We start from the raw sequence: 25,092 nt of genomic DNA, 5'->3' as shown, positions 1-25,092 counted from the left end.
GAAATGACCCTTCTAGGAAGGGTCACGAGCCTCTCGGTGCTCGAGCACACAAGACCAAAGGGGCGGTTGAACGAGTGTCGAGGCTGGGTGGGTTCAGATGTGGCATACGCTCCTGGAAATCTTGGCAGAGAATCCATAGCTGTTTTGTAGCATCTGGCTTCACGTCACTTTGGTCCGAAAATCGCAAACACAATCCTGATGCTTCCTTAAATAATAGGGTTTTTTTTTTATTTTGGAGGGTATCTGAATAAATTTATTTGTCTGAATGAATACATCCGGTTTTATTCCACCACAACAAACCAAAGGTGGCTTCCGGCTTTTTTTTAAAAAAAAGAAAAGAGTCAAAGATTAATGAGTAACATCTAGATGGAAACTCCATCGTGAGATGCAGTCTACCTCCAAATAACTAGCTTAACACCTGGGACAACATGTGGTGACCCATGTCTTCCTTAAAGGTGGTCCTTTTTAAGGAGATAAAAATGTGAGTTTAGTTTATTGAGGGGTTTAATGGTAATCTTGGTTTTCATTTTAGCCATTTTTGAGGTTTCCTTCAAAGGCTGCATAACCATAAGCTTTTAAAACAGAAAGCTTCCCTTTAATTTCATTGTTAAAACACATAATTATGCTGCTTTAAAATATTTTTTTAAAAAATCAGTACACAAACATAGTTGGTAAACTGGGAATTTAAATCTATTTATGTCAGGGACTTAAATTTCTTCTGGAAACATTTGAAGGGAGATATAGATGGATTTCTTATATATATATATAGTTTGTAGGGAATTGTTTTGTGAAATCAAGATTCACGTTAGTAAGTGGGAACAAGCATAACGAAGCAGCATATTGAAGCACATTGTTGAAACGTTTTATGTTTATGCTGTGAAGATTCATATAAAGAGAATTTTGCCTTGATGGCTTTTTCGCTTTATTCCGCCTGCGCAAGCTAAAGGCTAGAAAATTCGCATTCGCGTGACATTAAAGCTGCATTTACAGCTTAAGCGCGGTTCCAGTTGGTGAAATTTTCCCATGCAAAGGAAAAAACTTTCCTTTGCAATACATTGCAATTATTTTTTTTTATAAAGAAAGACGCAGGTCCGCAAAAGATTGACAACTTGGGTCTTTAGAATAGATTTCTTTTTATTATTGGCCAAGTGTGATTGGACACACAAGGAATTTGTCTTGGTGCATAAGCTCTCAGTGTACAGAAAAGAAAAGATACATTCATCAAGAATCATAAGGTACAACACTTAATGATAGTCATAGGGTACAAATAAGCAATCAGGAAACAATATCAATATAAATCGTAAGGATACAAGCAACAAAGTTACAATCATACAGTCATAAGTGGAAGGAGATGGGTGATGGGAACGATGAGAAGATTAATAGTAGTGCAGACTTAGTAAATAACTTAGTTTGGTTTCCTTTATTGTCATTGCACATGGTACAACAAAAATTAAATGTGGTCTTCAGTGTACATTATAACTATAAAAATAAAAACACATACATACATCCTTTACATTCTATATAATTGAAATTGAAAACCCGATATTGCACTATACTGTAGAATTCAATATTTTTATTTTATTTATTAATTTGTCGGGTATGTATTAAATAATATATATAAGCATAAAATGAATACAATTAAAGGGAACATTAGGACAGGGACGGTAGGCACGCTGGTGCGCTTATGCACGCCCCTTACAGACCTCTTAGGAATGGGGTGAGGTCAACCGTAGACAGTCTTTAGGTTAAAGTTTTGGGGGTTTTGGGATGAGACCACAGAGTCTGGTAGTGCATTCCAGGCATTAACAACTCTGTTGCTGAAGTCATCTTTTCTGCAATCAAGTTTGGAGCGGTTCACTTTAAGTTTGCATCTATTATTATTATTATTATTATCATCATCATCATCTTTATTCATTAAATATGGAACTCAGTCAACTGAACATTCAAAAATGCATCACAAAGACCATTGACTGGTGCTAATGGTTGATACGGGTTACTGCCAGCGTCCTAGGTATCAACCAAGTACCTTCTTAAGATGTACCCACTTCCGAGTAGCACAGTTCCGCTGGTGTGATTGCAGGAAGCTGCAATTTGCTGATGTATCTTATAAAATTCTTGGACATGGTACCAAGTGCCCCAATGACAATGGGTATCACTGTTAAATGTTTCATCTATAATCACGTAGTTTTGATGGTTAGGTCGTGATATTTCATGATTTTTTTCCCCAGTTCTTTTTCTTTGACTCTGGCATCTCCTGGTACCGCGATGTCAATAAATTGTAATTTTTGGTTTTTGACAACTGTGATATCATCATCATCATCATCATCATTATATTATTATTATTATTATTATTATTATTATTATTATTATTATTATTATTATTAGTTAATCTTTAGTGAGATTCACAGCCTTTGAGGCCGGTTAATAGCTCAGCAGCTCGAGTCCTAACCAAGGACCTAGGAACTGTTAAGGTATCGTCGGAGGATGTAAGCTGTTCCGAGTTTTTTGTAGAGTCAAAATGTTCAAGTCCGGCAAATTTAGAATTTCTAAATAGCGGGGTAGCCCTTTGGGTATTGCTCCAAGGGCTCCAATTACAATCAGGACAACACCCGATTTCTTTTTCCACAATCGCTCAACTTCAATTTGCAAATCTCGGTACTTTGTGATGATGATGATGATGATGATTACCATAATAATATGGTTATTGCCCTGGGATAGAAGCCTATTTTTCCAGCCTATTTGTCCTTGTTCAAAAGTTAAGGAAGTTTTTTTTTTATGTAGTTTTTGATGGCTTAGTCCTTGTTCATATTATCCAGCAATCGCAGCCTGATTGCTAAGTCAGCTATTCATTTCCTTGACATGAAAAATTTCAGTTGCCAAAACAGCAAATCCGTTGGGTTTTTTTTTTTTCTCCCCCAAGTCATCTGCTTAAGCCAAAAACTTAAAAATCTGCAGAGTTTTGCTTGCAAAGGAGAGCATCCCAAAATGCATCAGAAGCAGCTCTCCACCGAGGACTTACATCCATTGCAATTCATACCCATTGCAATTCGGATTTTAAGGCCCTCCCATTTTAAAAGCCGCTGATTAAATGCAAACAACGCCACTTCCCTCTTCCTGTTTTAAAAGCCGCTTGCGAAAGTTGCGTGGCCCTCCCCCTTCCAGGCGCGTCTTACGCAGTCACCTGTGCGTAACTCCTTCCGGGAATCGCTCTTTGGCGTAGGGTGGGCCTAGGAGGCCTTTGGAAGCCTCGGACTCGAGTGAGCGGCCAAGCCCGCTTGAAGCCACCGGGAGGCTGGGGAGGCTCCGCCGCCCGATGCGACCTTTCTCCAAGGCTCCAGGACGGGTTAAGTGGGTCTCGGGAGTGGGGTGGGGCGTGGTTTTATTTTAAAATAAAAGAAATATAAGGGGAGGGGGCTTTGGGGCCCTCGAAGTGGGGAGGGGTTTCCTTCCCTGGTTATAAAAATAGCCCAGAGGGTAGAAATAACCTGGGAGTGAAACAAGGGGAGCAGGGGAAGCCCCCCCTCGTTTTAGAAGGGGGGGTTTCAATCCCCCTCCCCAATTTGGGGTGCCAAAGGGGGTCTCTAGCCTGGGGAGGGGGGAGACCATCTTCCAGAACCCCCCCCTTCCCTTAAAGTTGCTCAAGGAGACCCTCCATCACTTGGGCTGGGGCTTGGAGGGTGGAGAAGCCCCTTTAATTCTAGGGTAAACCATTTGGGGGTCTCCCCTGGCCTTGGGGAGGGGGCTTCCCCAGAGTTTGCCCCAGTAAAGGGGATACTCCCCCCAGCCCCAGATATTGGGGAGGGGTGTAAGACTTGCACCCCAGGCAGTGATGTCTCTACAGAAAATCTATGGCCCCCAGGGTGAGTTTGGGGGCCTCCCGGGACCCCTAAATGATGCATCCCCCAATAAATTGCTTAAAATAATAAATTTAATAAATAAAATTGCTTAAAATAATAAATTTTGAATCATTAAAATCGCCCAGATCGGCATGAACAATAATCACAAATGTCCAAAATAGTGTGGCGGGATGGGGGTGGGGAATAGAGTAGAGTAGAGTAGAGTAAAGTAGAGTAGAGTAGAGTAGAGTAAAATAAACAAACAAACAAACAAATAATTTTATTTCTATACCGCCCTTCTCCCGAAGGACTCAGGGCGATGTACAAAACAAACATCAATTTAAAATAATTTAAAATTATTAAATAATTTGGCTCAATTTAAAACCCCAGAAATTTAAAACACTAAAACTAAATTTAAAAATTTAGAGTAGAGTAGAGTAGAGTAGAATTTTTTATTAGCCAAGTGTGATTGGACACACAAGGAATTTGTCTTGGTGCGTATGCTCTCAGTGTACATAAAATAAAAGATACCTTCATCAAGAATCACGTGGCTATTCTGAGCACCTGAGGTTTAAAATCCCAAATCAGAAAGACCTTGACGGAGGTGGGGAAGGGTATTTGCAAAGGCTGCTGGTAACCATCCAGTCCGAGCCATAGATCAGGATGTAGCCGTTCTCTAGAGTTACTAGTCCTCAAGATCAAACAAGTTCAGAAATGCGATTGGCAGAAATTGTTTCTGATCCCAAGGTTGTGTAATACTTCCAAGACTGAAATGGAGTGGGGGAGGGAAAAAGAATGCTGAGTTTTTGGGCGTTAAGTAAGAAGGTCGTTAGTCTTGTGTCCAGAACCAGGAAAGTGGATAACACAAAAGGCGTTGACAAGAAACACAATTTTGAATAGCAAATCTTGCCTAGGGACTCCAAACACCAGCATTCCCATCGACGGAAAGGTGTGGTCCTGCAAAGCCAGGAGGAAGTGAGAAATGAAACCAGGTGGGATGTTAATCGGTTTGACCGGTCTTGCATTTTGACACAATGTGCAAAAAAAAAAAAAAAAAAAATCACCTCCGGGCGTCCAGGTCTTAAGCAAGTTGGAAAAGTCAAAAGTATGAGCGTGTCACGAGTTGATTTGAAATTCCATTGCTTGCAAGAAATGAAAGGAACAACTGCATGCTTGGGGAGTGGGGGCAGGGGAGGGGTAGGACTTCCCCTGTGCGGAAAGTTGTTTTCAAAACAAAACAATCCGCTGATGATAAGGAGGAACTGCTTTCTCATGACCAGGAGTTTTTCCCCTGGGATCCCACTGGATCTGTTAAAGCAGATTTTATGATCCCTTTGCGTGAGGACGCCAAACGGAAGTTGGAAACATTTCTGACTTCCTGGATTGAGGTCACACACGAAAGAGAAGTTAGATTGAAGGTGGGGGCTAAGCGAAGTGAAACAGATCCTGGTCCTGAAAGCTTAGCTGTCCCGCAGAAGAATTGGTGACACAAAGTTCATTCTCTGGTCGAGTAATTGGAATTTTACTGTTTTATTATTATATCTCTTAATAGCTGCTTCGAGGGTTATTATCTACACCGGCTGGTTAGCAACGCCTCTGATCTGGAAAGTGCTTTCCCCGTAAAGCAGATTATGACCTGTAAATAATTCCAACATAAAGGGCAAAAGTTTCCGTCGTGTGATGAATTGGCATTGTGAAAAGGGAAGGAATTCCCTTGGCTGGTTCCCTTGTCACCTTTCTCCTTTGCTAAGAGGGGAAGGTAGAGTAGGCTGGGCTGGGTGTGCTCTTTCGTGGACAGTTGTGCCTGGGAGACCTTTGTGAGGATCTCCTGTTGGTTACCTGGATTTGGAACAAGCTGGCTTTGATGTTGGCTGCGTTCGCCCCAAAGGTTTAAAACAGCTCAATGAAAAACTCACTAAATTCATTTTAATGGTTCTTGTTTGCTTTTAATAATCTGCTTCCTCCATTTGTCCATCGCTGTCTGAGGGAAGCTAGAAAACGGGTTAATTCAGTCAGCGAACAGAAACAAAATCAAGTGAGGTCTGGGGACTGCCGTGAGAAGGCAATAGAGCCTTCAGGTACAGAGGCAGTCTATCCTGGGATTTCTGCAGCGGCGAAGAGGGCAATGTTCCTTGCTTTGCCTCTTTCAGTGTCGTTTTTCTAGAAGTCCCTTGACTTGCCCTGGAAAGTTGGAATCCAAATCGCTTGCAGGAGAGCTCAGGAAGCCTCCCTAGAAAGAAGCAGTCTATCTCTAGGAAGCAGGCATGCTTTTACAGCCCGCATCCTGACCCACCTGTTGAATAAAGGATGTTGAGAGACGCAGAGATTCTTCTTGCGTTCTTATTTTGGTGTTTTTGTGGTCCTTTTGGCAGGAATAGACGGACATGTCTGCTGATCCCCGGCCAGGCGGGAGGCCCTGGAGAAGCCGGCCGAAGGAGGAAGAAGACACGGGACCAAGGACAGGTCCTGGCGCACAGTTGGGTGACCCGGGGAAATATGCCTACGCAGCTCTCTGCGCCGTTTCCTTGGCCTCGTTGTTTCCGGACCAGGAGGAAAGGTGTGAGCAGGCCTCCTTGATGCTTTTCCTCCCAGCTCTTGAAAAAGCACCACAAGAGAAAATTCAAGGGATCAAAATGCTCGGATTATTGAGGCAAAAGGAGAGGGCCTGGTTTGCATAGAAAAAGAGAGATTCATGCCTACTGCATTTTTCGGAGTATAAGATGCACCTTAGTTTTTGGCGAGGAAAATAGGAAAAAAAAAATTCTGCCTACCAGGTATTCATCTGGCTAACGTCTTTAGCCTGGTCAGCTTCAGCACATTAGTTCGCTCGCTGGTTTTGAGGTTGGGGCTAAAAAAATAGCTTCTAAAGCACAGCTGATCGTCGGAGGGAGCAGCAATTAGAAAAGCAGGCAAAGCACGGAAGATCGCTTCGCTCGCGTTAGGGCTGAAAAACAGCTTCTAAAGCACAGCTGATCGTCGGAGGGAGCAGCAATTAGAAAAGCAGGCAAAGCACGGAAGATCACTTCACTCGCGTTGTGGCTGAAAAACAGCTTCTAAAGCACAGCTGACCGTGGGAGCAGCAATTAGAAAAGCAGGCAAAGCACGGAAGATCACTTCGCTCGCATTGAGGCTGAAAAACAGCTTCTAAAGCACAGCTGATTGTCAGAGGGAGATCCAGTGAATAAAGCAGGCAAAGTGTGGAAGGGGTCAGAGAAGGCAGCAGCTGTTCCAGGTAGCCATTTTGGGCACCGCGCATTGCGTTTTCAGCCTCCAAATGTGTCGTGTTTTGGGGCGGCGATTAGCGGCATGCTTTGGCGATCTCCGCAGCCTTGAAGGGCTGTCAAACGGAGCATTTGGAGGCTGAAAACGTGAAGCGTGGAGCCCAAAAACTCAAGCTGTTGTCGGCGGCAATCTCTGCAGCCAGGAAGAGGATACACAGAGGCCGGCGGATGGGGGCCGGCATTGGGTGGGGTGACATTTGGAGTATAAGACGCACCCAAATTTTCAGCCTCTTAGGAAGGAAAAAAGTGTGTCTTATACTCCCCAAAATACGGTAGGTCAGGTTGGCCTCTACCAAAGCTGAAAAGGCCAGAGCTGGCTTAGCATTTTTCAGAAGAGGGAAGGCGATTGGCAGACGGTTTAAGGGTAAACAATGTTAGGACGTCATTGTTTACGGAAACAATGGCTCCCTTCACGCCTGCAGGGAAGATTTTATAGGTGCGTTAAAGCAGAATAAGGATAGGTGGATAGGCTGGCTCATAATTTATACACCTGTACAGGTAATCATCAACTGTACAACCGCAATTGAAGTCAACATTTTCTGTTGCTAGGCTAAACAGTTGCTAAACGAGTTTTGCAGTATTCCCCAAAGCAACGCTACCCCTCCCAGATTGATGAGCATATGCAGTAGTGGCCAAAATTGTGGAAACCTTTTGGGAAAAGTGTATTTTTGAGGTTTGATGGCTAATAACGCCCCCCTTTTTTTTTTTTTTTTGGGAGTTTCAAGATAATCCTATTCCACTGCTGGAATGGCCTGGGAATAGCCCAGACCTTCACCCAATTGAAAATCTAGGGAGCTGACTAAAGAAACTTGTTAGTCAGAAGCGACCCAGCAATAAAACCCAGTTAATAGAAGCCATCATTCAGTCTTGGTTTCATTATAACAGCTGCAGAACTAAAAGATTTGGTTCACTCCATGGGAAAACGTTGTAAGATCGTCTTTCATGCTAAAGATTACCCAACTAAGTATTAACTGACCTGGTGATCATTTTTGTATATCGTTTTTTCTACCTGTTTCACTTTTCTTCCTTACACCGTAATTGCTATTCTAATAGCAAATCCTTCATAAAAGTTACTGCATTACATTCTTAATTAAATTATCTTTCCATGGATATATAATTTTATGCCACTACTCCAAAAAAAGAAACTGGTGTTATTAGCTAGTTTTAGAAAAATAACACTTTTCCCCAAAAGGTTTCCACAATTTTGGCCGCTACTGTAGATGCGAGCGTGAGCGTGGCCGGGTGCGCAAATGCCACGCCGTGACTCGTTTCTCTCGGTCTTCGTTCCGCAGTGCCTACAGGACGGGAGTGGTGGAGAACCTGGTCAGGTGGCTGGAGTTGTCGGACACCGTGATGCCATCCATGTTGGCCTTTGCCGGAGGTCTGGGGGCTGAAGGGACCGAGACCTTCGCTCGGATCCTTCTGAGCGAGCCGCTTCTGAAGGATGAGCCCGGCGCCATTATGCTGGTGAGTCTTCGCCTTTCGGCCCCAATCCGGGAGCCATCGCAGGCAGCCGCTTTCCCGACAAGACGATTTCGTGTTAAATTTATATTTACTGACCAAGAAATAAAGGGAGACTAGTATAGTACATCCTTCTCTTCGTTTTGCTCCCCAGAAATACAGTCCCTCTGAGAACGGAGGTGCCACGAACAAACCTCCGAGAGGTGGGGGTTCACTTACCTTCCCTACCGGTTCGCAAATGTGAGCGCAGGCGCCACCGTCCACGCGTGCTCGGTCTTCCGCGCTTGCCCTTTGCTTGCGTGCGCGCCAGTGGTGAAATCTAAAATTTGTTACTACCGGTTCTGTGGGCGTGGTTTGGGGGGGGGCGGTTAATGTGACTGGGTAGGCGTGGCCAATTTTTTTTTTTAAACCATTTTTTTCGGCGAAGAGGTTGTAAAAAAATGCTTTCAAAAGGCTCTGACGATCCCAGCTGAGTTGCCTGATCGGCAGAGGCTTTTTTTCTTTTAAATGAGAAAAATTGAAATGAGAAAAATTAGGCCTGGCCTAACTTTCTCCCTCTTTTTAAACAATTTTAATATTTTAATATTTTTTAATATCTTTTAATCTTCAAAGTTTAAATCTGTTTTAAATTGATTGGGGTTTTAATCTGTCTGGGCCAAACTATTTAATTCGATTTTATTTCTGTTTTTTAAATTTTGTATGTATGTATTTTATCGTTGGCTGTTCACCGCCCTGAGTCCTTTGGGAGTAGGGCGGTATACAAATCAGATAAAAGTAAAAGTAAAGTAAATGCCTCTGACGATCAAGCAACTCAGCTTGGATCGTCAGAGGCTTTTAAAAGAAAAAAAGCCGCTGCTGATCAGGCAACTCAGCTGGGATCCTCAGAGGCTTTTAAAAGCATTTTTTCTACAACCTCTGAAGAGGTTGTAGAAAAAATGCTTTTAAAAGCCTTTGAGGATCCCAGCTCAGCCGCACGATCATCAGAGGCTTTTTTTTTTTACTTTTCAAAGCATTTTTTCAGCCAAAGAGGTTGTAGAAAAAATGCTTTTAAAAATTAAAAAAAAAGCCTCTGATGATTGTGCGGCTCAGCTGGGTATGTGGGGGGACAGGGATTTTTGCTACCGGTTCTCCGAACAACCCTCCTCCATCACTACCGGATCGGGCGATCCGGTCCAAACCGGGAGCATTTCACCCCTGGTGCACGCCTTCCGCGCACGCACACGGCCTCCAAAATGTGGCTATATAGGGCGACACTACGTCTGGGCAAGTGGGTGGGGCCTACCCGCCCGGACGTAATGCCGTCCTATTAATCCCCAAACCTGACGATTCAGTGTTGGCTGAATCCCACCACTGAAACCTCTTCTCTTTATCAAGAGGGGAAAATGGCTGCCTTCTCGCCCATCGACCCAAATTTCAGACTTTCTGGGGAAATGCCCTTGTTTCTTGTTTTTTTAAAAAATCCTCACCATTTCTCCCACGTCTTTCTGTTTCTGTTTTAGGACCTCGTCTCCTTTTCTCTTAAGGACGGTAAGTGACGTTGAAGGCCCGTTTTTTTTTCCTTTCTTCCTCCAGTTATTTTGATTAGCATCGAACCAGGGAGACAAAGCAAAAGAGCTCATGTAGGATAAATTTGGGGTGGGGGGGGGAAGGAAACCCGACAATCAGCGAGCGATTTTAGGAAGTTTTCTCCTTCCTCTGCCACAAGTCAGTGAGGACTAGCTGCTTCTTTTTTTTTTTTTAAAAAAAAGTTTTACTGATTTTTTTTTATTGTTTGCGTTTTGTTAGCACTTAAGAAACATCGTGTCGCCTGGGTTATTTTATTTGCTTAGCAGTACAGATTACGTTCTTATTCTCCACCCTTTTTTTCCAACCACTGGTAGAATAAGTTCCATGTTTGATAATATTCTGACTCTTCTTTCTGTTTACTTTTCAATGTAAGTCTGTCCCTTTCTGCGCAATCTGGTATCTTCCTAATGATCTCTTCGTCTCATGCTGTTTCTTCATTTTTCCAATATTGTGCAAATATAATCTTCGCTGCTGTTAATACGCACAATATTACATCTATACTTTTATTTATCGATTTTTTTCTGGTGTTATACCTAATAGAAAAACCTCTATTAGGAGTCTGTAGGAGCCTCTCTAGGAGTCTCTGGAGGCTGGGGACAGGAAAAAACGTCACTTCCTGTCCCACCGGGAGTGGGGAAATGGGCCCTTTGAGCCTCCGTAGGGCCTCCAAGGGAGTGGGAAAGGCTGTTTTCGCCCTTCCCAGATACACAGAGAGGATCTGGAGCCAGGTAAGAAAGAAAAACGGGCCTTCCCCACCCCCCACCCCCAGGCCCTCCAGAGGCAGGAAACAGCCTGTTTCCCTACTTCTGGTGGGCCCAGAAGGCCCGAAAATCAGCTGGCCGGCGCGCGCATGCACCCCAGAGCTGAGCTGGCGTGCCCACTAATATGGCTCCGCGTGCCACCTGTGGCACGCGTGCCATAGGTTCGCCATCACGGTTCTAGGTTGTCCAAGGCCACAATTTCAAGCCTGGTTGGCATAAGGGATTCTGTTGTGAGCAGAGGAGTGGAGGACTCTTCTCGTGAAATACCTCTGGGCTCGCTCAATTGTATTAATGTCCGATATACAATGCGGGTTCCAGGCAGACGAGCTGTATTCGAGAATTGGTCTAGCCAAGGTTTTGTATGCCCTAGTTTGCAATACAATATTACCGGAGAAGACGCTTTGCAAGATTAGTATTTTTGCCCTTTTTTTTTTTTTTTGCTTAAATGTTCCCTCTTCTTGCCCTGTTTGTCTAGGCTACTACGATGCTCGCATGCGGGTGCTTCTGTCCCACATGGCCGGGTTGTTGGAGATCCCCTTGGCAGAACTGGAAGACGCAGAGGACTATCTCCTTGAATGTCTGAAGGAGGAAAAAGAGGCGGAATCAGAGTATGTTTCACCTTGGCTTTTTGGGGCCGCCACAAAAATAATCTATACCATCCAGCTAGGGGAGGGGAAAAAGAAAACATGGCTGTGTTTTAAATATTTGGTTTCTGCAGATATTCTAATCAGGGCAGATAAAAAGAGCTGCTGCTTTTTAAAAAGGGACTCGGATCTCAAGGGCGAAAGGTGGCATTCTCCTCTGGATCCCTTTTCTTCCCTTTCTCCCGGGTTTCAAAGCTGGTTTTTCCCCAAGGAAACGGAAAAGAAATGTAGCTGTTTCCAGTTGGAACTCTTTTTTTTTTTTCCAACCAAGAGCTAAGGGAAATAAGCCAAATGCAGTCAAAGGCATCTTCCGCCTGGCCATGCGTTACAAGAAAACGATTAAAACAGCTCCCTGTGTTAATCCTTTCCTTGCCTGTTTTATTTGAAAGCTGTCTGCAACCAAAGAATAGAATAGAATAGAATGGAATGGAATGGAATGGAATGGAATGGAATGGAATGGAATGGAATGGAATGGAATGGAATAGAATAGAATAGAATAGAATAGAATAGAATAGAATAGAATAGAATAGAATAGAATAGGAATAGGAATAGGAATAGGAATAGGAATAGGAATAGGATAGAAAATATGGAATGGAATGAAGAGAATAGAATAGAATAGAAAATATGGAATGAATAGAACAGAATAGAATAGAAAATATGGAATGAAAAGAACAGAACAGAACAGAACAGAACAGAACAGAACAGAACAGAATAGAATAGAATAGAATAGAATAGAATAGAATAGAATAGAAAATATGGAATGGAATGAAGAAAATTAGAGTAGAGTAGAGTAGAGTAGAATAGAAAATATGGAATGGAATGAATAGATTAGAACTAGGAAATAGGAATAGAATAGAGTAGAGTAGAATAGAATAGAATAGAATAGAATAGAATAGAATAGAATAGAATAGAATAGAATAGAATAGAATAGAATAGAGTTGGACGGGACTTTGGAAGTCTTCTAGTCCAACCCCCTGCTTAGGCAGGAAACCCTACACCACTTCAGACAAATGATTATCCAACATCATCTTAAAAACTTCCAGTGTTGGAGCATTCACAACTTCTGGAGGCAAGTTGTTCCACGGATTAATTGTCCCCACTGTCAGGAAATTTCTCCTTAGTTCTAGGTTGCTTCTCTCCTTGATTAGTTTGCATCCATTGCTTCTTGTTCTGCCTTCAGGTGCTTTGGAGAATAGCTTGACCCCCTCTTCTTTGTTGCAGCCCCTGAGATATTGGAACGCTGCTATCCTGCCTCCCCTAGTCCCTAGAAGAGAGGAAGAAAGGATTTAAAAAAAAAAAAGTGGGGAATTGTCTCTGGCTTTTGTAGTCCTTTGAGCCCGTCCAGCTTTTGTCTTATTGAAATTTGTAGGACTTCTTTTTTAAAAAAAAAATGCTAGGTGTGAACTAAAGCAATCCACTTTATCACACTGTTTCTGAAACGCAGCTCTCCTGAACTGCCTGCTTGCTGTATTTTCATATTTGCTGTTTTTGTCCTACAAGCTACTTAGGAAATAGGAGCTATCTGAGAGGTAAGTTGCTTTGTGTGTCGGATTTCATTTCTGATGTGTCCATTTTCACTTTTGTGAACAAAAGTGTAACCTCTTTGGTGCCATGTGAGGTAGAGGGAGGCAGTTAATTTTGTCGGGGTCCTCAGTACTCTCTGAGCTTGCTTGATTTCTTGCAGGCGTTTCATTACCAAACTAGGTAACTTCATCAGTGTTAGAAGGGAGTGGAGTATGCAGAGAGGAGGAGGAGGAGGAGGAGGAGGAGGACTATGGAGTCCTCGGTGCTCTCTGATCTTGCTTGTTTTCTGGCAGATGTTTCATTACCATACTAGGTAATGTCATCAGTGCTAGGAGGGAGTGCAGAGAGGAGGCTGTTAATAAACTTTCTTAACACCCTACAAGAAACCAAAGATAAAGTAATCCACAATCTTACTAAGGTTGGCAGAAAGCCCAGAAGCAATTTGCAGAGAATCCAGACGCGAAGGAGAATGAACTAAAGTTGTTCCCTGCAAATTGCTTCAGTCGGCGTTCCTCCTTAAATAGGCTAAGGGAGTGGCCAATTAGCCCCAATCCTTACTCTTGAGGACATCTCCTCCTGAGGAGCCACTCCTGCCTTTTGGCCGCTCTGCGCGCCTGTGCATCGAGAAGAGGCTCCTCCTCTTCGTCCTCTTCACTTAAAGGAGCTTCTGGAGGTTCTGAAGGCCCTGGCTGAATCCCCGCCTCTGGCACCACATCTTCTCCAGCCTCCTCATGGTCTGACTCGAGCGCCAGCTGCACAGGCTGCTGGAGCTGCACCACACCAGCCTCCTCACTGTCAGAATCAGCTACAATCCCCACAGGCCGCTGACGGGCCACAACAGTTAGTTATGGTCTGTTTGCTGATAGGAAAGAAAGTCATTTTTTTTTCTTTCTTCTTCCTCTCGTCCCCAAGATCGGACGAAGGCAAGCGGAAGAAGAAGGAGAGGAGGAAGAGGCTGAAGCGGTACCTGCTGATTGGCCTAGCGACTGTAGGCGGTGGGACGGTCATCGGTAAGCAAATTCTTCGGACTCTCCTTCCCCAAACGGCAGATTCTGGCCGCATCTGTTCCCCAGCAATCAGGATGAGGAGATTTGGACTGGTAGCCCTCGACTTAATGACCATAATGGAGCCCCAAATTTCTGTCGCTAAGCGAGACAGTTATTAAGGGGAGTCTGGCCCCATTTTACGACCTTTCCTGCCCCGCTTGTTAAGCGAATCGCTGTGGTTCTTAAATTAGTAACATGGTTGTTAAGTGAATTTGGCTTCTCATTGACCTTGCTTGTCAGGAGGTTGCAAAAGGGGATCACATAACCCCAGGACTCTGCAACCATCATAAGTACATGCCAGTTGTTGAGAGTCTGAATTTGGATCACGTGACCAGGGGGATGCTGCAATGGTCGTATGTGTGAGAAATGGTCCAAATCTGGTTTGTTTTGCCCGTTTTGGGAACTGAAAATCCTGTTGTTTTCTGTTTAGGCCTGACCGGGGGATTGGCAGCTCCCTTGGTGGCTACTGGAGCAGCGGCCATCATTGGGACCGCTGGGGCCACGGCCTTGGGGTCGGCAGCCGGAGTGGCCATTATCGGTTCTCTCTTCGGAGCCGCTGGAGCAGGACTCGTGGGTAAGGCTCACGGGATGAGGAGGAAAAAAACCTCCAGTGTTACGGTGCAGAAGTCTCTCTGGCTCCTTTGATTTTCGGGATAAGAGCCACAGTGGCGCAGTGGTTAGAGTGCAGTATTGCGGGCTATTTCTGCTGACTGCCGGCTGACTGCAATTTAGTAGTTCGAATCTCACCAGGCTCAAGGTTGACTCAGCCTTCCATCCTTCCGAGGTGGGTAAAATGAGGACCCAGATTGTTGGGGGCGATAGGTTTACTCTGTAAACCACTTAGAGAGGGCTGTGAAGCACTGTGAAGCGGTATATAAGTCTAAGGGCTATTGCTATTGCTATAAGATAACAGGCAGATAAAAGAAAATTATTAACTTTATATTTGTGGGCCCTCTTGCTCCGTTAGGGTACAAGATGAAAAAGCGTGTGGGGGCTATCGAAGAATTTGAATTCCTTCCCTTAACCGAAGTGAAGCAACTCCATATCACCATTGCCATCACCGGCTGGCTTTCTCCGGGGAAATACGGTAAGGGCTTCCCATCCGCAGCCCAAAATACGGTGGGTACCAAAACATGCCCAATTTTTTTTTTTTAATTATCTCGTTGTCCTGTTCCTATGTTGGTGAATATGGGGCAGTTTTACGTTCAGAAAAGTTTTCCCTTTCTAAACATTCCTAAATATTCTGAGCTCCTCGCTCACCAAGGAGGCCTTGCCTTGATAGCAAATTTGATTCCCCCCCCCCTTTTGCTGCGGGTCCATTTTCCTCACTTGACCTCAGCCGCTGCTCTCTAACACACCTGTCTATAAAACAATTCGCCTTTGTTTTGTTTTACAAGCATTCCTGTTTAACTTTCGCACCGTTTTGTTTTCCTGATCTGAGGTCAATGCCTCCCGAGGTATAGGAAATTTTCTCTTGGGTGAGATGCAAGGGTGTGAATGCCCTCAGTGTCTGGCAGCGGAGAGAATTATTTTAAAGACAGGTGTCGTGGCCTGTCAGATGCCAACCCTCCAGCAGCCGAATCAGAGGAGGAGGAGGAGTGGGAGTCAGGGTCGGCATCTAGGCAACCTGAGAGCTCCGAGGGGGAAGAGGGAATGAAGCTGTCAGAGAGAGAGAGAGAGAAAGAGGCGGAGCCTGGGCTGTCCATCAGCCCTCAGATGGAAAGTCAATAGCCCCCAGGTCTGGAGGCAGCTGATGGGGAAGAGGAGGAACAGCTGGGTCCAGTGCCTGACGTGCCAATGTGCAGAAGGCAGAGGAGAGGAGAACAGTGGAAATCTATGGGCCGGTCCTTGGGACGGAAGAGCCAATACTGCTAACGAAGCCCCACCTTAGTTCGGGGGATAAAAGGCAGGGGCCGGAGATGAATAGATGTGGCAGACAACTATTCATCTTCTGGCCAGACAGACTTGTTAGCCTGAGGTGAGAGAGAAACTTTTTGCCGAGGCTGCCGGCCCTCCTAATAAAGGAATCTTTTGAGTTCACTTCAGAGGGTTTGTCGTGTTTGGGGAGCTGGGTCAAAACAATAGGAAAGGAGGATAGCTTTCATTCCCTTGGCCCCAGGGTTAACCGCAGCGTCTCCTGAAAAATTGTCTTTCTCTCTGATGGGAAGTAGAGATATTTAAACCTTTTAGTGAACACTTGGCTGTTCCAGAGATACAGGTAAGTCCTCGACTTACAACTGTTTATTTAGTGACCGAATTTACAACGAAAAAAAGGGACTTGGGACCGTTTCTCACACTTACGACCGTTGCAGCATCCCCCGTGGTCATGGATCAACGTTCAGACCCTCGGCATATTTATGACGGTTCATATTTATGACGGTTGCAGGGTGATCCCCTTTTGCGACCTTCTCATGAGCAAAGTCCAAGGGGAACCAATTTAACAACTGCAGAGATTCACTTAACAACAGCGGCAAGGAAGGTCGTAAAAGGGGGGAAAACTCACTGAACAAATGTCTTGCTTGGCCACAGAAATTTTGAGCTTGGTTCTGTTTGTAAGTCGAGGAACTGGATCCTTCTCCTGGATTATAACTCCTGCGTCAAGGATGATTCGCTCGTTCACGTAGTTGCTTCTTCACTCCCAGCTTGACAACACTCAGGGAGGGAGGGGGTGGCTGGAATGTTTGGCTGGGAGGAGGAATGGACTGCCCAGACCCCATCTGAGACCCTGCTGCCAACCTCCAAGGCCACACCGCGCAGGTGTTCGAACGATGCAGTCCGTTCTCATAACAAGGAGCGTATGTAATTGGATGACGCAATGAACTCAGAGGGATGGCCAAAGGGGAAAATCAAGTTTAACTAGGTGTACTTTCGCGCGGGTAAACTCCAGAGCTGGTTTTGCTTCTTCTGTGCCAAGTTAGTGTATTTAATAAAGTTATACTTTTGGGAAGAAAAATAACCAAAGTATAACAGGACAGCTGACATCCTGTGGCAAGAATTTGTTCCCTCTCTCTCTCCCCCTCTCTCCCCCTCCTCCATCTCTCTCTCTCTCACACACACACACACACACAGACACACACACACATGTCTTTCTGCTTATGTTAAGAATGCTCCTTTTGACTCCTTTTGAGGGCTCAGGATGGCCCACTCAAGGCACCGCACTGCCCTTAAGAGGACCAGGAGCCACACCTGAGGCTCAGTGGTGAGAGGCCCTCTTTGCACGCTGTCCTCACACCTTTGTCTCCGTCCTTTGTCCCTCGGCAGGCAGTTTCACGGCTCCCTGGAGCAGCCTCTTACAGTCCAAGGAGCAATACTGCTTAGCCTGGGAGTCTAAGTACCTGCTGGAGCTGGGCAGCACCTTGGATGCCTTGTGGAATGGGTTGGTCAACATGGCCGCTCAGGAAGCCCTGAAGTACACCGTCTTGGCGGGTGAGTGAGTGAGGGGCTGAGGGGCCCTTGTTTCGGGATGGAGAAACAACGTGGTTCTTTCTAGCTGAGCTCAGCTTGGGGGGACTTGGCTGAAATGGTATAGGTTCTCCTGCCCGAGCAGGGGGTTGGACTAGAAGACCTCCAAAGTCCTTTTCCGACTCTGTTATTCTATGTTCTACGACTTCACCAACCTATTCAGGTAGTTTTCTTGGCAACTCCAAAAAAACAGAATAGAATAACTGTCAGGGTTCCCAGTAACACCCCCAACAAATGAAAATTCCGAGGCTTGAGTTTCCTCAAAGTTCCATTTTATTAGAGATGTCATATTGGCACATCTGGAGAAACCCGAATCTGAAAGATTCCAGGGTTTCCCCACCCAAAGGAAAGTTCAGGTCCCTTCCCCTACACCCACATGTCCATCACATGGTCCAATCAAAGCACTGTCCCAACTGGAGATGCCTCCCAGTTCCAGCCTTCCAGGTGCAGGGCAAGATGTCCTTGACTCTCTGAGAAAGGAATGTTATTTTGGCTATGTATTTCCCCAGCTCCATATAATCCCCCCTCCCAGTTTCCCACAGTAGTAAATGTGGCAGGCCTGAAGAGCCAACGAAAAGGATGGCTTCCAGGTCTGACAATAACACAGTCGGATGGGACCTTGGAGGTCTTCTAGTCCAACCCCCTGCTCACGCAGGAAACCCTACACCACTTCAGAGAAATGGTTATCCAACATCTTCTTAAAAACTTCCAGTGTTGGAGCATTCACAACTTCTGGAGGCAAGTTGTTCCACTGATTCATTATTCCCACTGTCAGGAAATTTCTCCTTAGTTCTAGGTTGCTTCTCTCCTTGATTAGTTTCCACCCTTTGCTTCTTGTCCTGCTTTGGAGAATATCTTGACTCCCTCCCTAGAAGGACTAGGGATTATCATGTAATCCCTAGTCCTTCTTTTTGTTGTGGCTCCGTTACCTGAGCCTGTGTCATCGGCAGGAGAGGACTCCGAGAGTGAAGGAGAGGAGTTGGCAAGGCCTCCCTCTCCAGGACCCTCCTCTCTGGCAATGCCTTCAGTGTCTGCCGAAGGGCAAGAGATAGGGCCGGAGCCAAGCACGTCCACGCAGCCACAGGTGGACAGTGATGAGGGAAATGACTCTTGGCTGGATCCTCAGCAGCATCACTGAGATAAGCGCGCGCAACAGAAGAAAAGGCATGCCAGAGATTAAGCTGAGTCACTGGATCACACCCCACAGGGTATAAAAGGGGGTGAGATGGCCATTCAGACTCTGTGACGAACAAAACTAACTACTATCGAGTCACATTGCATCTTTGGAAACAACATTATCGGCCTTGGATTTATTTTACGAACTGGACAATTCTTGACTGTGTGTATTTTGTTTGTGAGTAAAGTTTTTGGCAAGCAGCTACTGGGTTGCTGCCAAGCTTCTTATCGGAAGAATTGGTTGTCTGCCAGTTTATTTAACCCCCGGCTGTCTGTTTGTGTGCGTGTGTGAGACGGGGACAGAACACTTTTCATTAAACTAGAGACATAGAAGGACCATCTCTTCCATCTCCTGTCGGAGGATGAATCTGGTTCTACCTTTATGTTTTTGTTGCTAAGAGGGCACACTGGCTCTCCCCCCACCCCTCCAAGTGAATTTAAGCCCTTGGGGATGACGGCAGCTGAAATCCCGCAGCTCCACAAGGCTACGTCGGATCCCCCAGGCGTTTTTCTGATTTTTTTTTTTCACCCATCCCGTTTGCTCTGCCTCCTCCCAGGGATCGTGACAGCCCTCACCTGGCCTGCTTCTCTGCTGGCGGTAGCTGGTGTGATCGACAACCCCTGGGGCGTGTGTCTCCATCGCTCCACGGAGGTCGGAAAACACTTGGCGCAGATACTTCTCAGCCGGCAGCAGGTAGGCTGAAGAAAGTCTGCCCCCCACCTCCCAAGAGGTGGTATTCAGCCGGTTCGGACGGTAGCAAGAGATCGGAAGGCACGCGAGCAAGCAAAGTGCATGCACGGAAGATGTGTGTGGGAAGCGCGCGCGGGGAGAACCAATAGCAATGAAATGTGAAACCTACCGCTGCCCCACCCCCACTCCAACCTTGGTGTAAACCTTATAAGCTGGGGAATTCTGGGAGTTGAAGTCCACCCAACTTAAAAGTGGCCGAGGTCTGCTTGACAAGGTTTCTTTAAAAGGCATATCATCCGCATTAATCTCTTTTATCGTTATTTCAGGAAAGGCAGCCGTAACACAGAGTCTGCCTTCCTGTTTGTAGAAATCCACACTTGGGGCAGAAAAGTTTCCAAAGCCAGAGAATTCCCAGTCAGGAGGTGTTGAGACTGAGACTCCCCCACCTGCCGTATCATTCCCCCCTACCCCCCCCCACCCCCCCGCCCCGCTCACTGTTACCGTGGGTGGAAAAAAAAAACAAACACAATTAAGAAAAGGGCTGCCTCATTTCGGATGAAAGCCCGAAAGCAAATAAGCCACTTCTCGGCCTCCAGTTCTTGCTTTTATCTAGCAGCCAACTTAACCGCAGGGTAACTCTTGGGGTGGCCGTCTCGTGTTCTCACCATCCGCATCCTAGGGAACCTCGGCTTGCAATCTCCCAAAATGAGGACTAGAGACATGATAGTTCAGGGGTGTCAAACTCGATTTCATTGAGGGCCGTATCAGGGTTGTGGTTGAACTTCGGGGGGGGGGGATTGGGGGCGATGGCCAGGGTGGCCAGCTTGACATCACTCGTGTTGGGGGCACTTCCCTCCGACCCCTCCCTCCCTCTCATTATAATCTCCTTCGTTTCTTCCCTTCCCTTCCCTTCCCTTCCCTTCCCTTCTCTTCTCTTCTCTTCTCTGCTTTTTCCTTCTCTCTTCATTCTCCGTTCTGCGTCCTTCCCTTCTTCCCTTCTTTTCTCTGCCTTGCCCTCTTCCCCTCTTCCCTTCTTTTTCTTTTCTTTGTCTTTCCCCTCTCCCTTTCTCCTTTCCTGTCCCTCCTTGGATGTTCAAATACAAAAGGGGAAACATTTCTCCTTTCGTTTCGTTTTTAGTTTGTTTTGCTAGCCCTCTGCCAGCGAAAAGAGCCTGGCAGTGGTGGAAATTCAATTTTTTTTAACTACTGGTTTTGTGGGTGTGGTTTGGTGGGCGTAGCGTGGCGTGGCTTGGTGGGCGCGGCAGGGGAAGGATACTGCAAAATCTCAATTCCCACCCCACTTCAGGGGAAAGGATATTGCAAAATCCCCATTCCCACCCCACTCCTGGGGAAAGGATATTGCAAAATCCCCATTTCCTCCCAATCAGCTGGGACTTGGGAGGCAGAGAATAGAGGGGGGCAGGGCCAGCCAGATATATTTGCCGGTTCTCCGAACTACTCAAAATTTCCACTACTGGTTCGTCAGAACCTGCTGAATACCACCTCTGCCAGGGCGGGGGCACATACACCCCCGGGCCCCATTTTTAGGCCTGAGAGCCTCCTGCAGCCCTCTGCCAGAGAAAATGGAGCCCAGAGTGCTGCACAGCTCTCCCAAGCTCCATTTTCACTGGCAAAGGCACCGGGGACCGGTCCTTTGCTGTTTCCAGGGGCTGCTCTGCGGGCCAGATCTAAGCACTGCGCAGGCTGGATTTGGCCCGCGGGCCTTGAGTTTGATACCCCTGTGATAGCTGTTTGTTTGCTTATTCGTGTCAGATACCTGTTTTTAAAAACAAAACAAAACAAGAGATTTCTTCTCATTTTTCTTCTGTCCCCCTCCTCTCGTAGGGCAAGCGGCCGGTGACCCTGGTTGGGTTCAGTCTTGGTGCTAGAGTGATCTACTTCTGCCTGCAGGAGATGGCCAAGGAGAAAGGTAGGACAGCTCCCCTCCCGTCTTCTGTTTTGGGGTTCCTGCTCTGAAACTGACCCCCTACAGCCTCTCGGTGTGGACGACCAAATCGATTTCAGCTTGCTGAAGTTCCCAGATCTCCCCAGGAACCCTTTTGATCATCCTACGAATTTCCTCTCCTGTGTGACGACCTGGAGCACGGCACAGAGATAACACAAACAGCTGGCAGTTCAAACCGCCCCTTTTATTGCTCCGAATTTCCCCAAACGCTCCCACGTTTCTGGCCGGTCCCAGAGCAAAGTGATGACAAACCCTCCCACGCACCTCAAGCAGCCTCTGGCTGCAAATAGTCCAGCCCAACGCTGTGTACATCACCGCTGCACAGTAATAAATCCAGCAGTGCAAATCAAGGAGTTCAGGAAGCAAAAGAGCCAGGTAATTAGTCCAGAAAGACAGAAAGAATGCAAGGACTCTTGGGAAATTCAAACGTCAGCACTCAACATTTCAGGAGTGTTTGTTCCCGACAAATGCCCCTCCCCACAGTGTCTTCTTAAGTCTCATTCCCCAGGTGTGCCTTGTGAAGATGAGCGGGGCACACTTCTCCCGAGTAGCTTGTTCAGTTTGTGCTGTTCTCGCCTTCTCTCCACTCTCCCTGCTCTCGGATCAGGAGGGGGTGGTCCTTGCTCCTCGCCTGAGTTCTGTCTCTCATGTTCATCTTGCTGTCTTCCTCCCTGTCTATAATCTGTCCTAATCCTGAAAGTTCCCCATTTTCCTCCGAAGCCAACAAAGCTGCCTCCTCAATCTCTGTCAGCTCCAGTTCCAACTCGTCTTCCCTCCTCCAGATTCAGGCTCCGACGCCGGGCATGACCTCCAGCCTGTTCTCTTTTCCTTAAAATATCCCCCATTCTTGATCCACCATCTGTCATCCTTATAAGCTGAGATCCGGGTATTAACGATGCCTCCTTCTCCCCACACACCCCACACCCTTCTTCATGGCTGGCAAAAAAAGGGAAGGAATGAAGTCCTTAGAATTGCTTTAGCGATGCCGTGGGGATGTCAGAGGTGGTTCAGCCTTCTGGCTTCTTGCAAACACAACAATTTCCATCTTCCTTGCCTAACTAAAAATTTGTCACCGTTGCGATGACTGTCCTCATTTTTCTCCTACTGAGGGAGGGAACTTTGTAGGTCAAATCTTCAGGAGGCAGTTTTCCCCCAGCAGATTTCAGAGAGAGAGAGAGAGACAGTATTTGGCTTTCTAACCCTGGATTGTTGCCTTGGTAGCCAGTTCTCTTCTCTCTATCAGAGAAGAAGGGAGGGGGGGGATATCTTTCCTATCCCGACACTTACCGTCATGGTTCCAGAGTAATTTATTTATTTATTTATTTATTTATTATATTTCTATACCGCCTTTGTCCCGTAGGACTCAAGGTGGTGTACAGTCAAGAAAAATATAGATACACAAACATCATAAAATTGCTAATTAAAATTATTATTATAACATAGTTTGGCCCAATTAAATAGAACCTAAAATTAGATAACATTTTAAAAACATTCACATGTTCATATGTTTAGCCCCGCCTGTTGGGACATCAGGGTCTTGAGGGCACGGCGGAAAGCACGGAGATCAGGGATATTTCGTATCTCAGGGGGGAGTTCATTCCAAAGGGTTGGAGCCCTCACAGAGAAGGCCGTCCCCCTGGGAGTCGCCAGTCGGCATAATTTGACTGACGGTACCCTGAGTAGTCCCTCCCTGTGAGAACGAACTGGTCGGTGGGAGGCTATTGGTGGCAAAAGACAGTCTCGTAGATACCCAGGCCCTAAGCCATGGGGCGCTTTAAAGGTTATGACTAACACTTTGAATCGCACCTGGAAGACCACCGGGAGCCAGTGCAGCTCGTGTAGGAGAGGTGTTACATGGGCGCAACGAGCTGCGCCCATAATCACCCGCGCGGCTACATTCTGGACCAGTTGGAGCCTCCGGGGGCTCTTCAAGGGGAGCCCCATGTAGAGAGCATTACAGTAGTCCATATGGGAGGCGACTAGGGCATGAGTGACCGTGCACAAGGTGTCCCGATCCAGAAAGGGACGCAACTGGCGGATCAGGCGAACCTGATAAAAGGCACCCCTGGCCACGGCCGTCAAATGATCTTCTAAAGATAACCGTGAATCCAGGAGGACACCCAAGCTGCGGGCCCTCTCTGTGGGGAGCAAGATCTCATCCCCAATTGTCAGTGATGGGACCAGCTGACTATACCGGGACGCCGGAAGCCACAGCCACTCGGTCTTGGAGGGGTTGAGTCTGAACTTGTTTCTCCCCATCCAGATCCGCACGGATCTAATTAATTAATTAATTCGCAGCGTTTAGTGATTCCAGGATAAAGCAGTGCAGTGGCCTAGAGGTGGGAGCTCTCGCCTCACGATCAGGAGGGCTGTGAGTTCCGATCCTAGGTAGAGGCAGATATTCCTTTCTCTGGCCACAGTGAGAATATATCTGCCGAACAAAACTCCGTATTGGCAACAGGAAGAGCATCCGGCCAGTAAAACACACACTGCTCGCTCCATTCAGTTGCCCAGACTCCACCTCCGCAAGGGAAGATGGGGTCATTAAAAGGAGATGATGACGATGATGTGTAAGTGATTCCAGGATCATTGCGACGCGTGGCCTACAAATTCGGAGTTGAACCTCTTGGGTTCTGTTTCAATGGCCCGTCAAAGACAGAAATTTCCTCCTGCGGGAAGGAAGCTGAGCACAAGAGCAAATGAAAAATAGTAACAAAACAGCCACTGGAAATAAATGTGCGAAAAACAGCGGAAAAGTCAGTTGTTTTAAGTTTCCGCACAGCCGGGATTAGCGTTCTGTCTTAATGGCATCTGGCAAGCTTATTTTATTTGATTCTTTGGGACTTTCTTTTTAGTTTCGTCTTTTTAGTTTCGTTCTGCCGGGTAGCTGTGGTATAGGTCGTCCTCAACTTACAACAGTCCATTTAGTGACCGTTCTAGGTGACAACGGCATTGAAAAAAAAATGACTTAGGACTGTTTTTCACGCTTACGACCGTCACTTTGGCCACCGGTTCCGATTTATGACCGTTGATGTGTCCCGATGTTCTGCGACCTTCTGATGCGCAAAGTCGACGGGGAAGTCAGATTCATTTAACGACTGGGGCACTAACTTTGAACTGCCGCAGTGATTCACTTAACATCTGCAGCAGGAACGGTTGTAAAACGGGGCGAAATTCACTCCACCGGTGTCTGGGGATCAAGAACAGAAATGTTGGGGCTCCATTGTGGCCGTAAATCGAGGACGTGAAAAGAAAGCAGCCGATTCCATTTAACATGGCTGATCCCATCTCGGCTCAAGGAATCCATCTGGATTGTCTTTCCAAGCAAGGACAATAGAAAGAGGGAGAAAGGGCTGTCCCAGCTGTCTAGTGGTTTCGATCTCAGGCTTTCCTCCGAAAGGACACGACTGGATCCAGGGGTGGGATTGAAAAATTTCAGCAACCGGTCCATTGCCCAGTTGCTGGAGGGGGCGTGGCCATGGGGGCGTGGCCTACTTGGCCTCCTGCAGCATGGTGGAGGGGGGACATTTTCACCCTCCCCAGGCTCTGGAGGCTTTCCTGGAGCCTCCAGGAGGGCGAAAATGGCCTCCCCAGGCACCGGAGGCTGGAATTGGGCCCATTTCCTGGGTGGGGTCAGCCAGTCCTTGGAACAACCGGTTCGGTGAACCAGATTAAAAT

The 25,092-nt window shown here is 46.5% G+C and overlaps 1 protein-coding gene across 1 annotated transcript in view; it reads left to right on the top strand.

Moving 5' to 3' along the window:
- Positions 1–4,368: 4,368 nt before the first annotated feature.
- TMCO4 (transmembrane and coiled-coil domains 4) overlaps positions 4,369–25,092 on the top strand; it is a 28,442-nt gene continuing 7,718 nt past the window's right edge. Inside the window, 12 exon segments of the mRNA XM_070956144.1 lie at positions 4,369–4,828; positions 5,389–5,474; positions 6,209–6,393; positions 8,410–8,584; positions 10,078–10,105; positions 11,381–11,513; positions 13,986–14,083; positions 14,550–14,693; positions 15,087–15,206; positions 17,381–17,545; positions 19,315–19,451; positions 21,294–21,378. Coding sequence (XP_070812245.1) covers positions 6,221–6,393; positions 8,410–8,584; positions 10,078–10,105; positions 11,381–11,513; positions 13,986–14,083; positions 14,550–14,693; positions 15,087–15,206; positions 17,381–17,545; positions 19,315–19,451; positions 21,294–21,378 — 1,258 coding nt within the window. The 5' untranslated portion in view covers positions 4,369–4,828; positions 5,389–5,474; positions 6,209–6,220.

Source organism: Pituophis catenifer, unplaced genomic scaffold (assembly GCF_029215685.1).
Source record: "Pituophis catenifer annectens isolate HBS135680 unplaced genomic scaffold, rPitCat1.0.hap2 SCAF_18, whole genome shotgun sequence".
Lineage (NCBI taxonomy): Eukaryota > Metazoa > Chordata > Lepidosauria > Squamata > Colubridae > Pituophis > Pituophis catenifer.
Note: the sequence above shows the minus strand (reverse complement) of the source record. Positions and strands in the feature narration are given on the sequence as shown.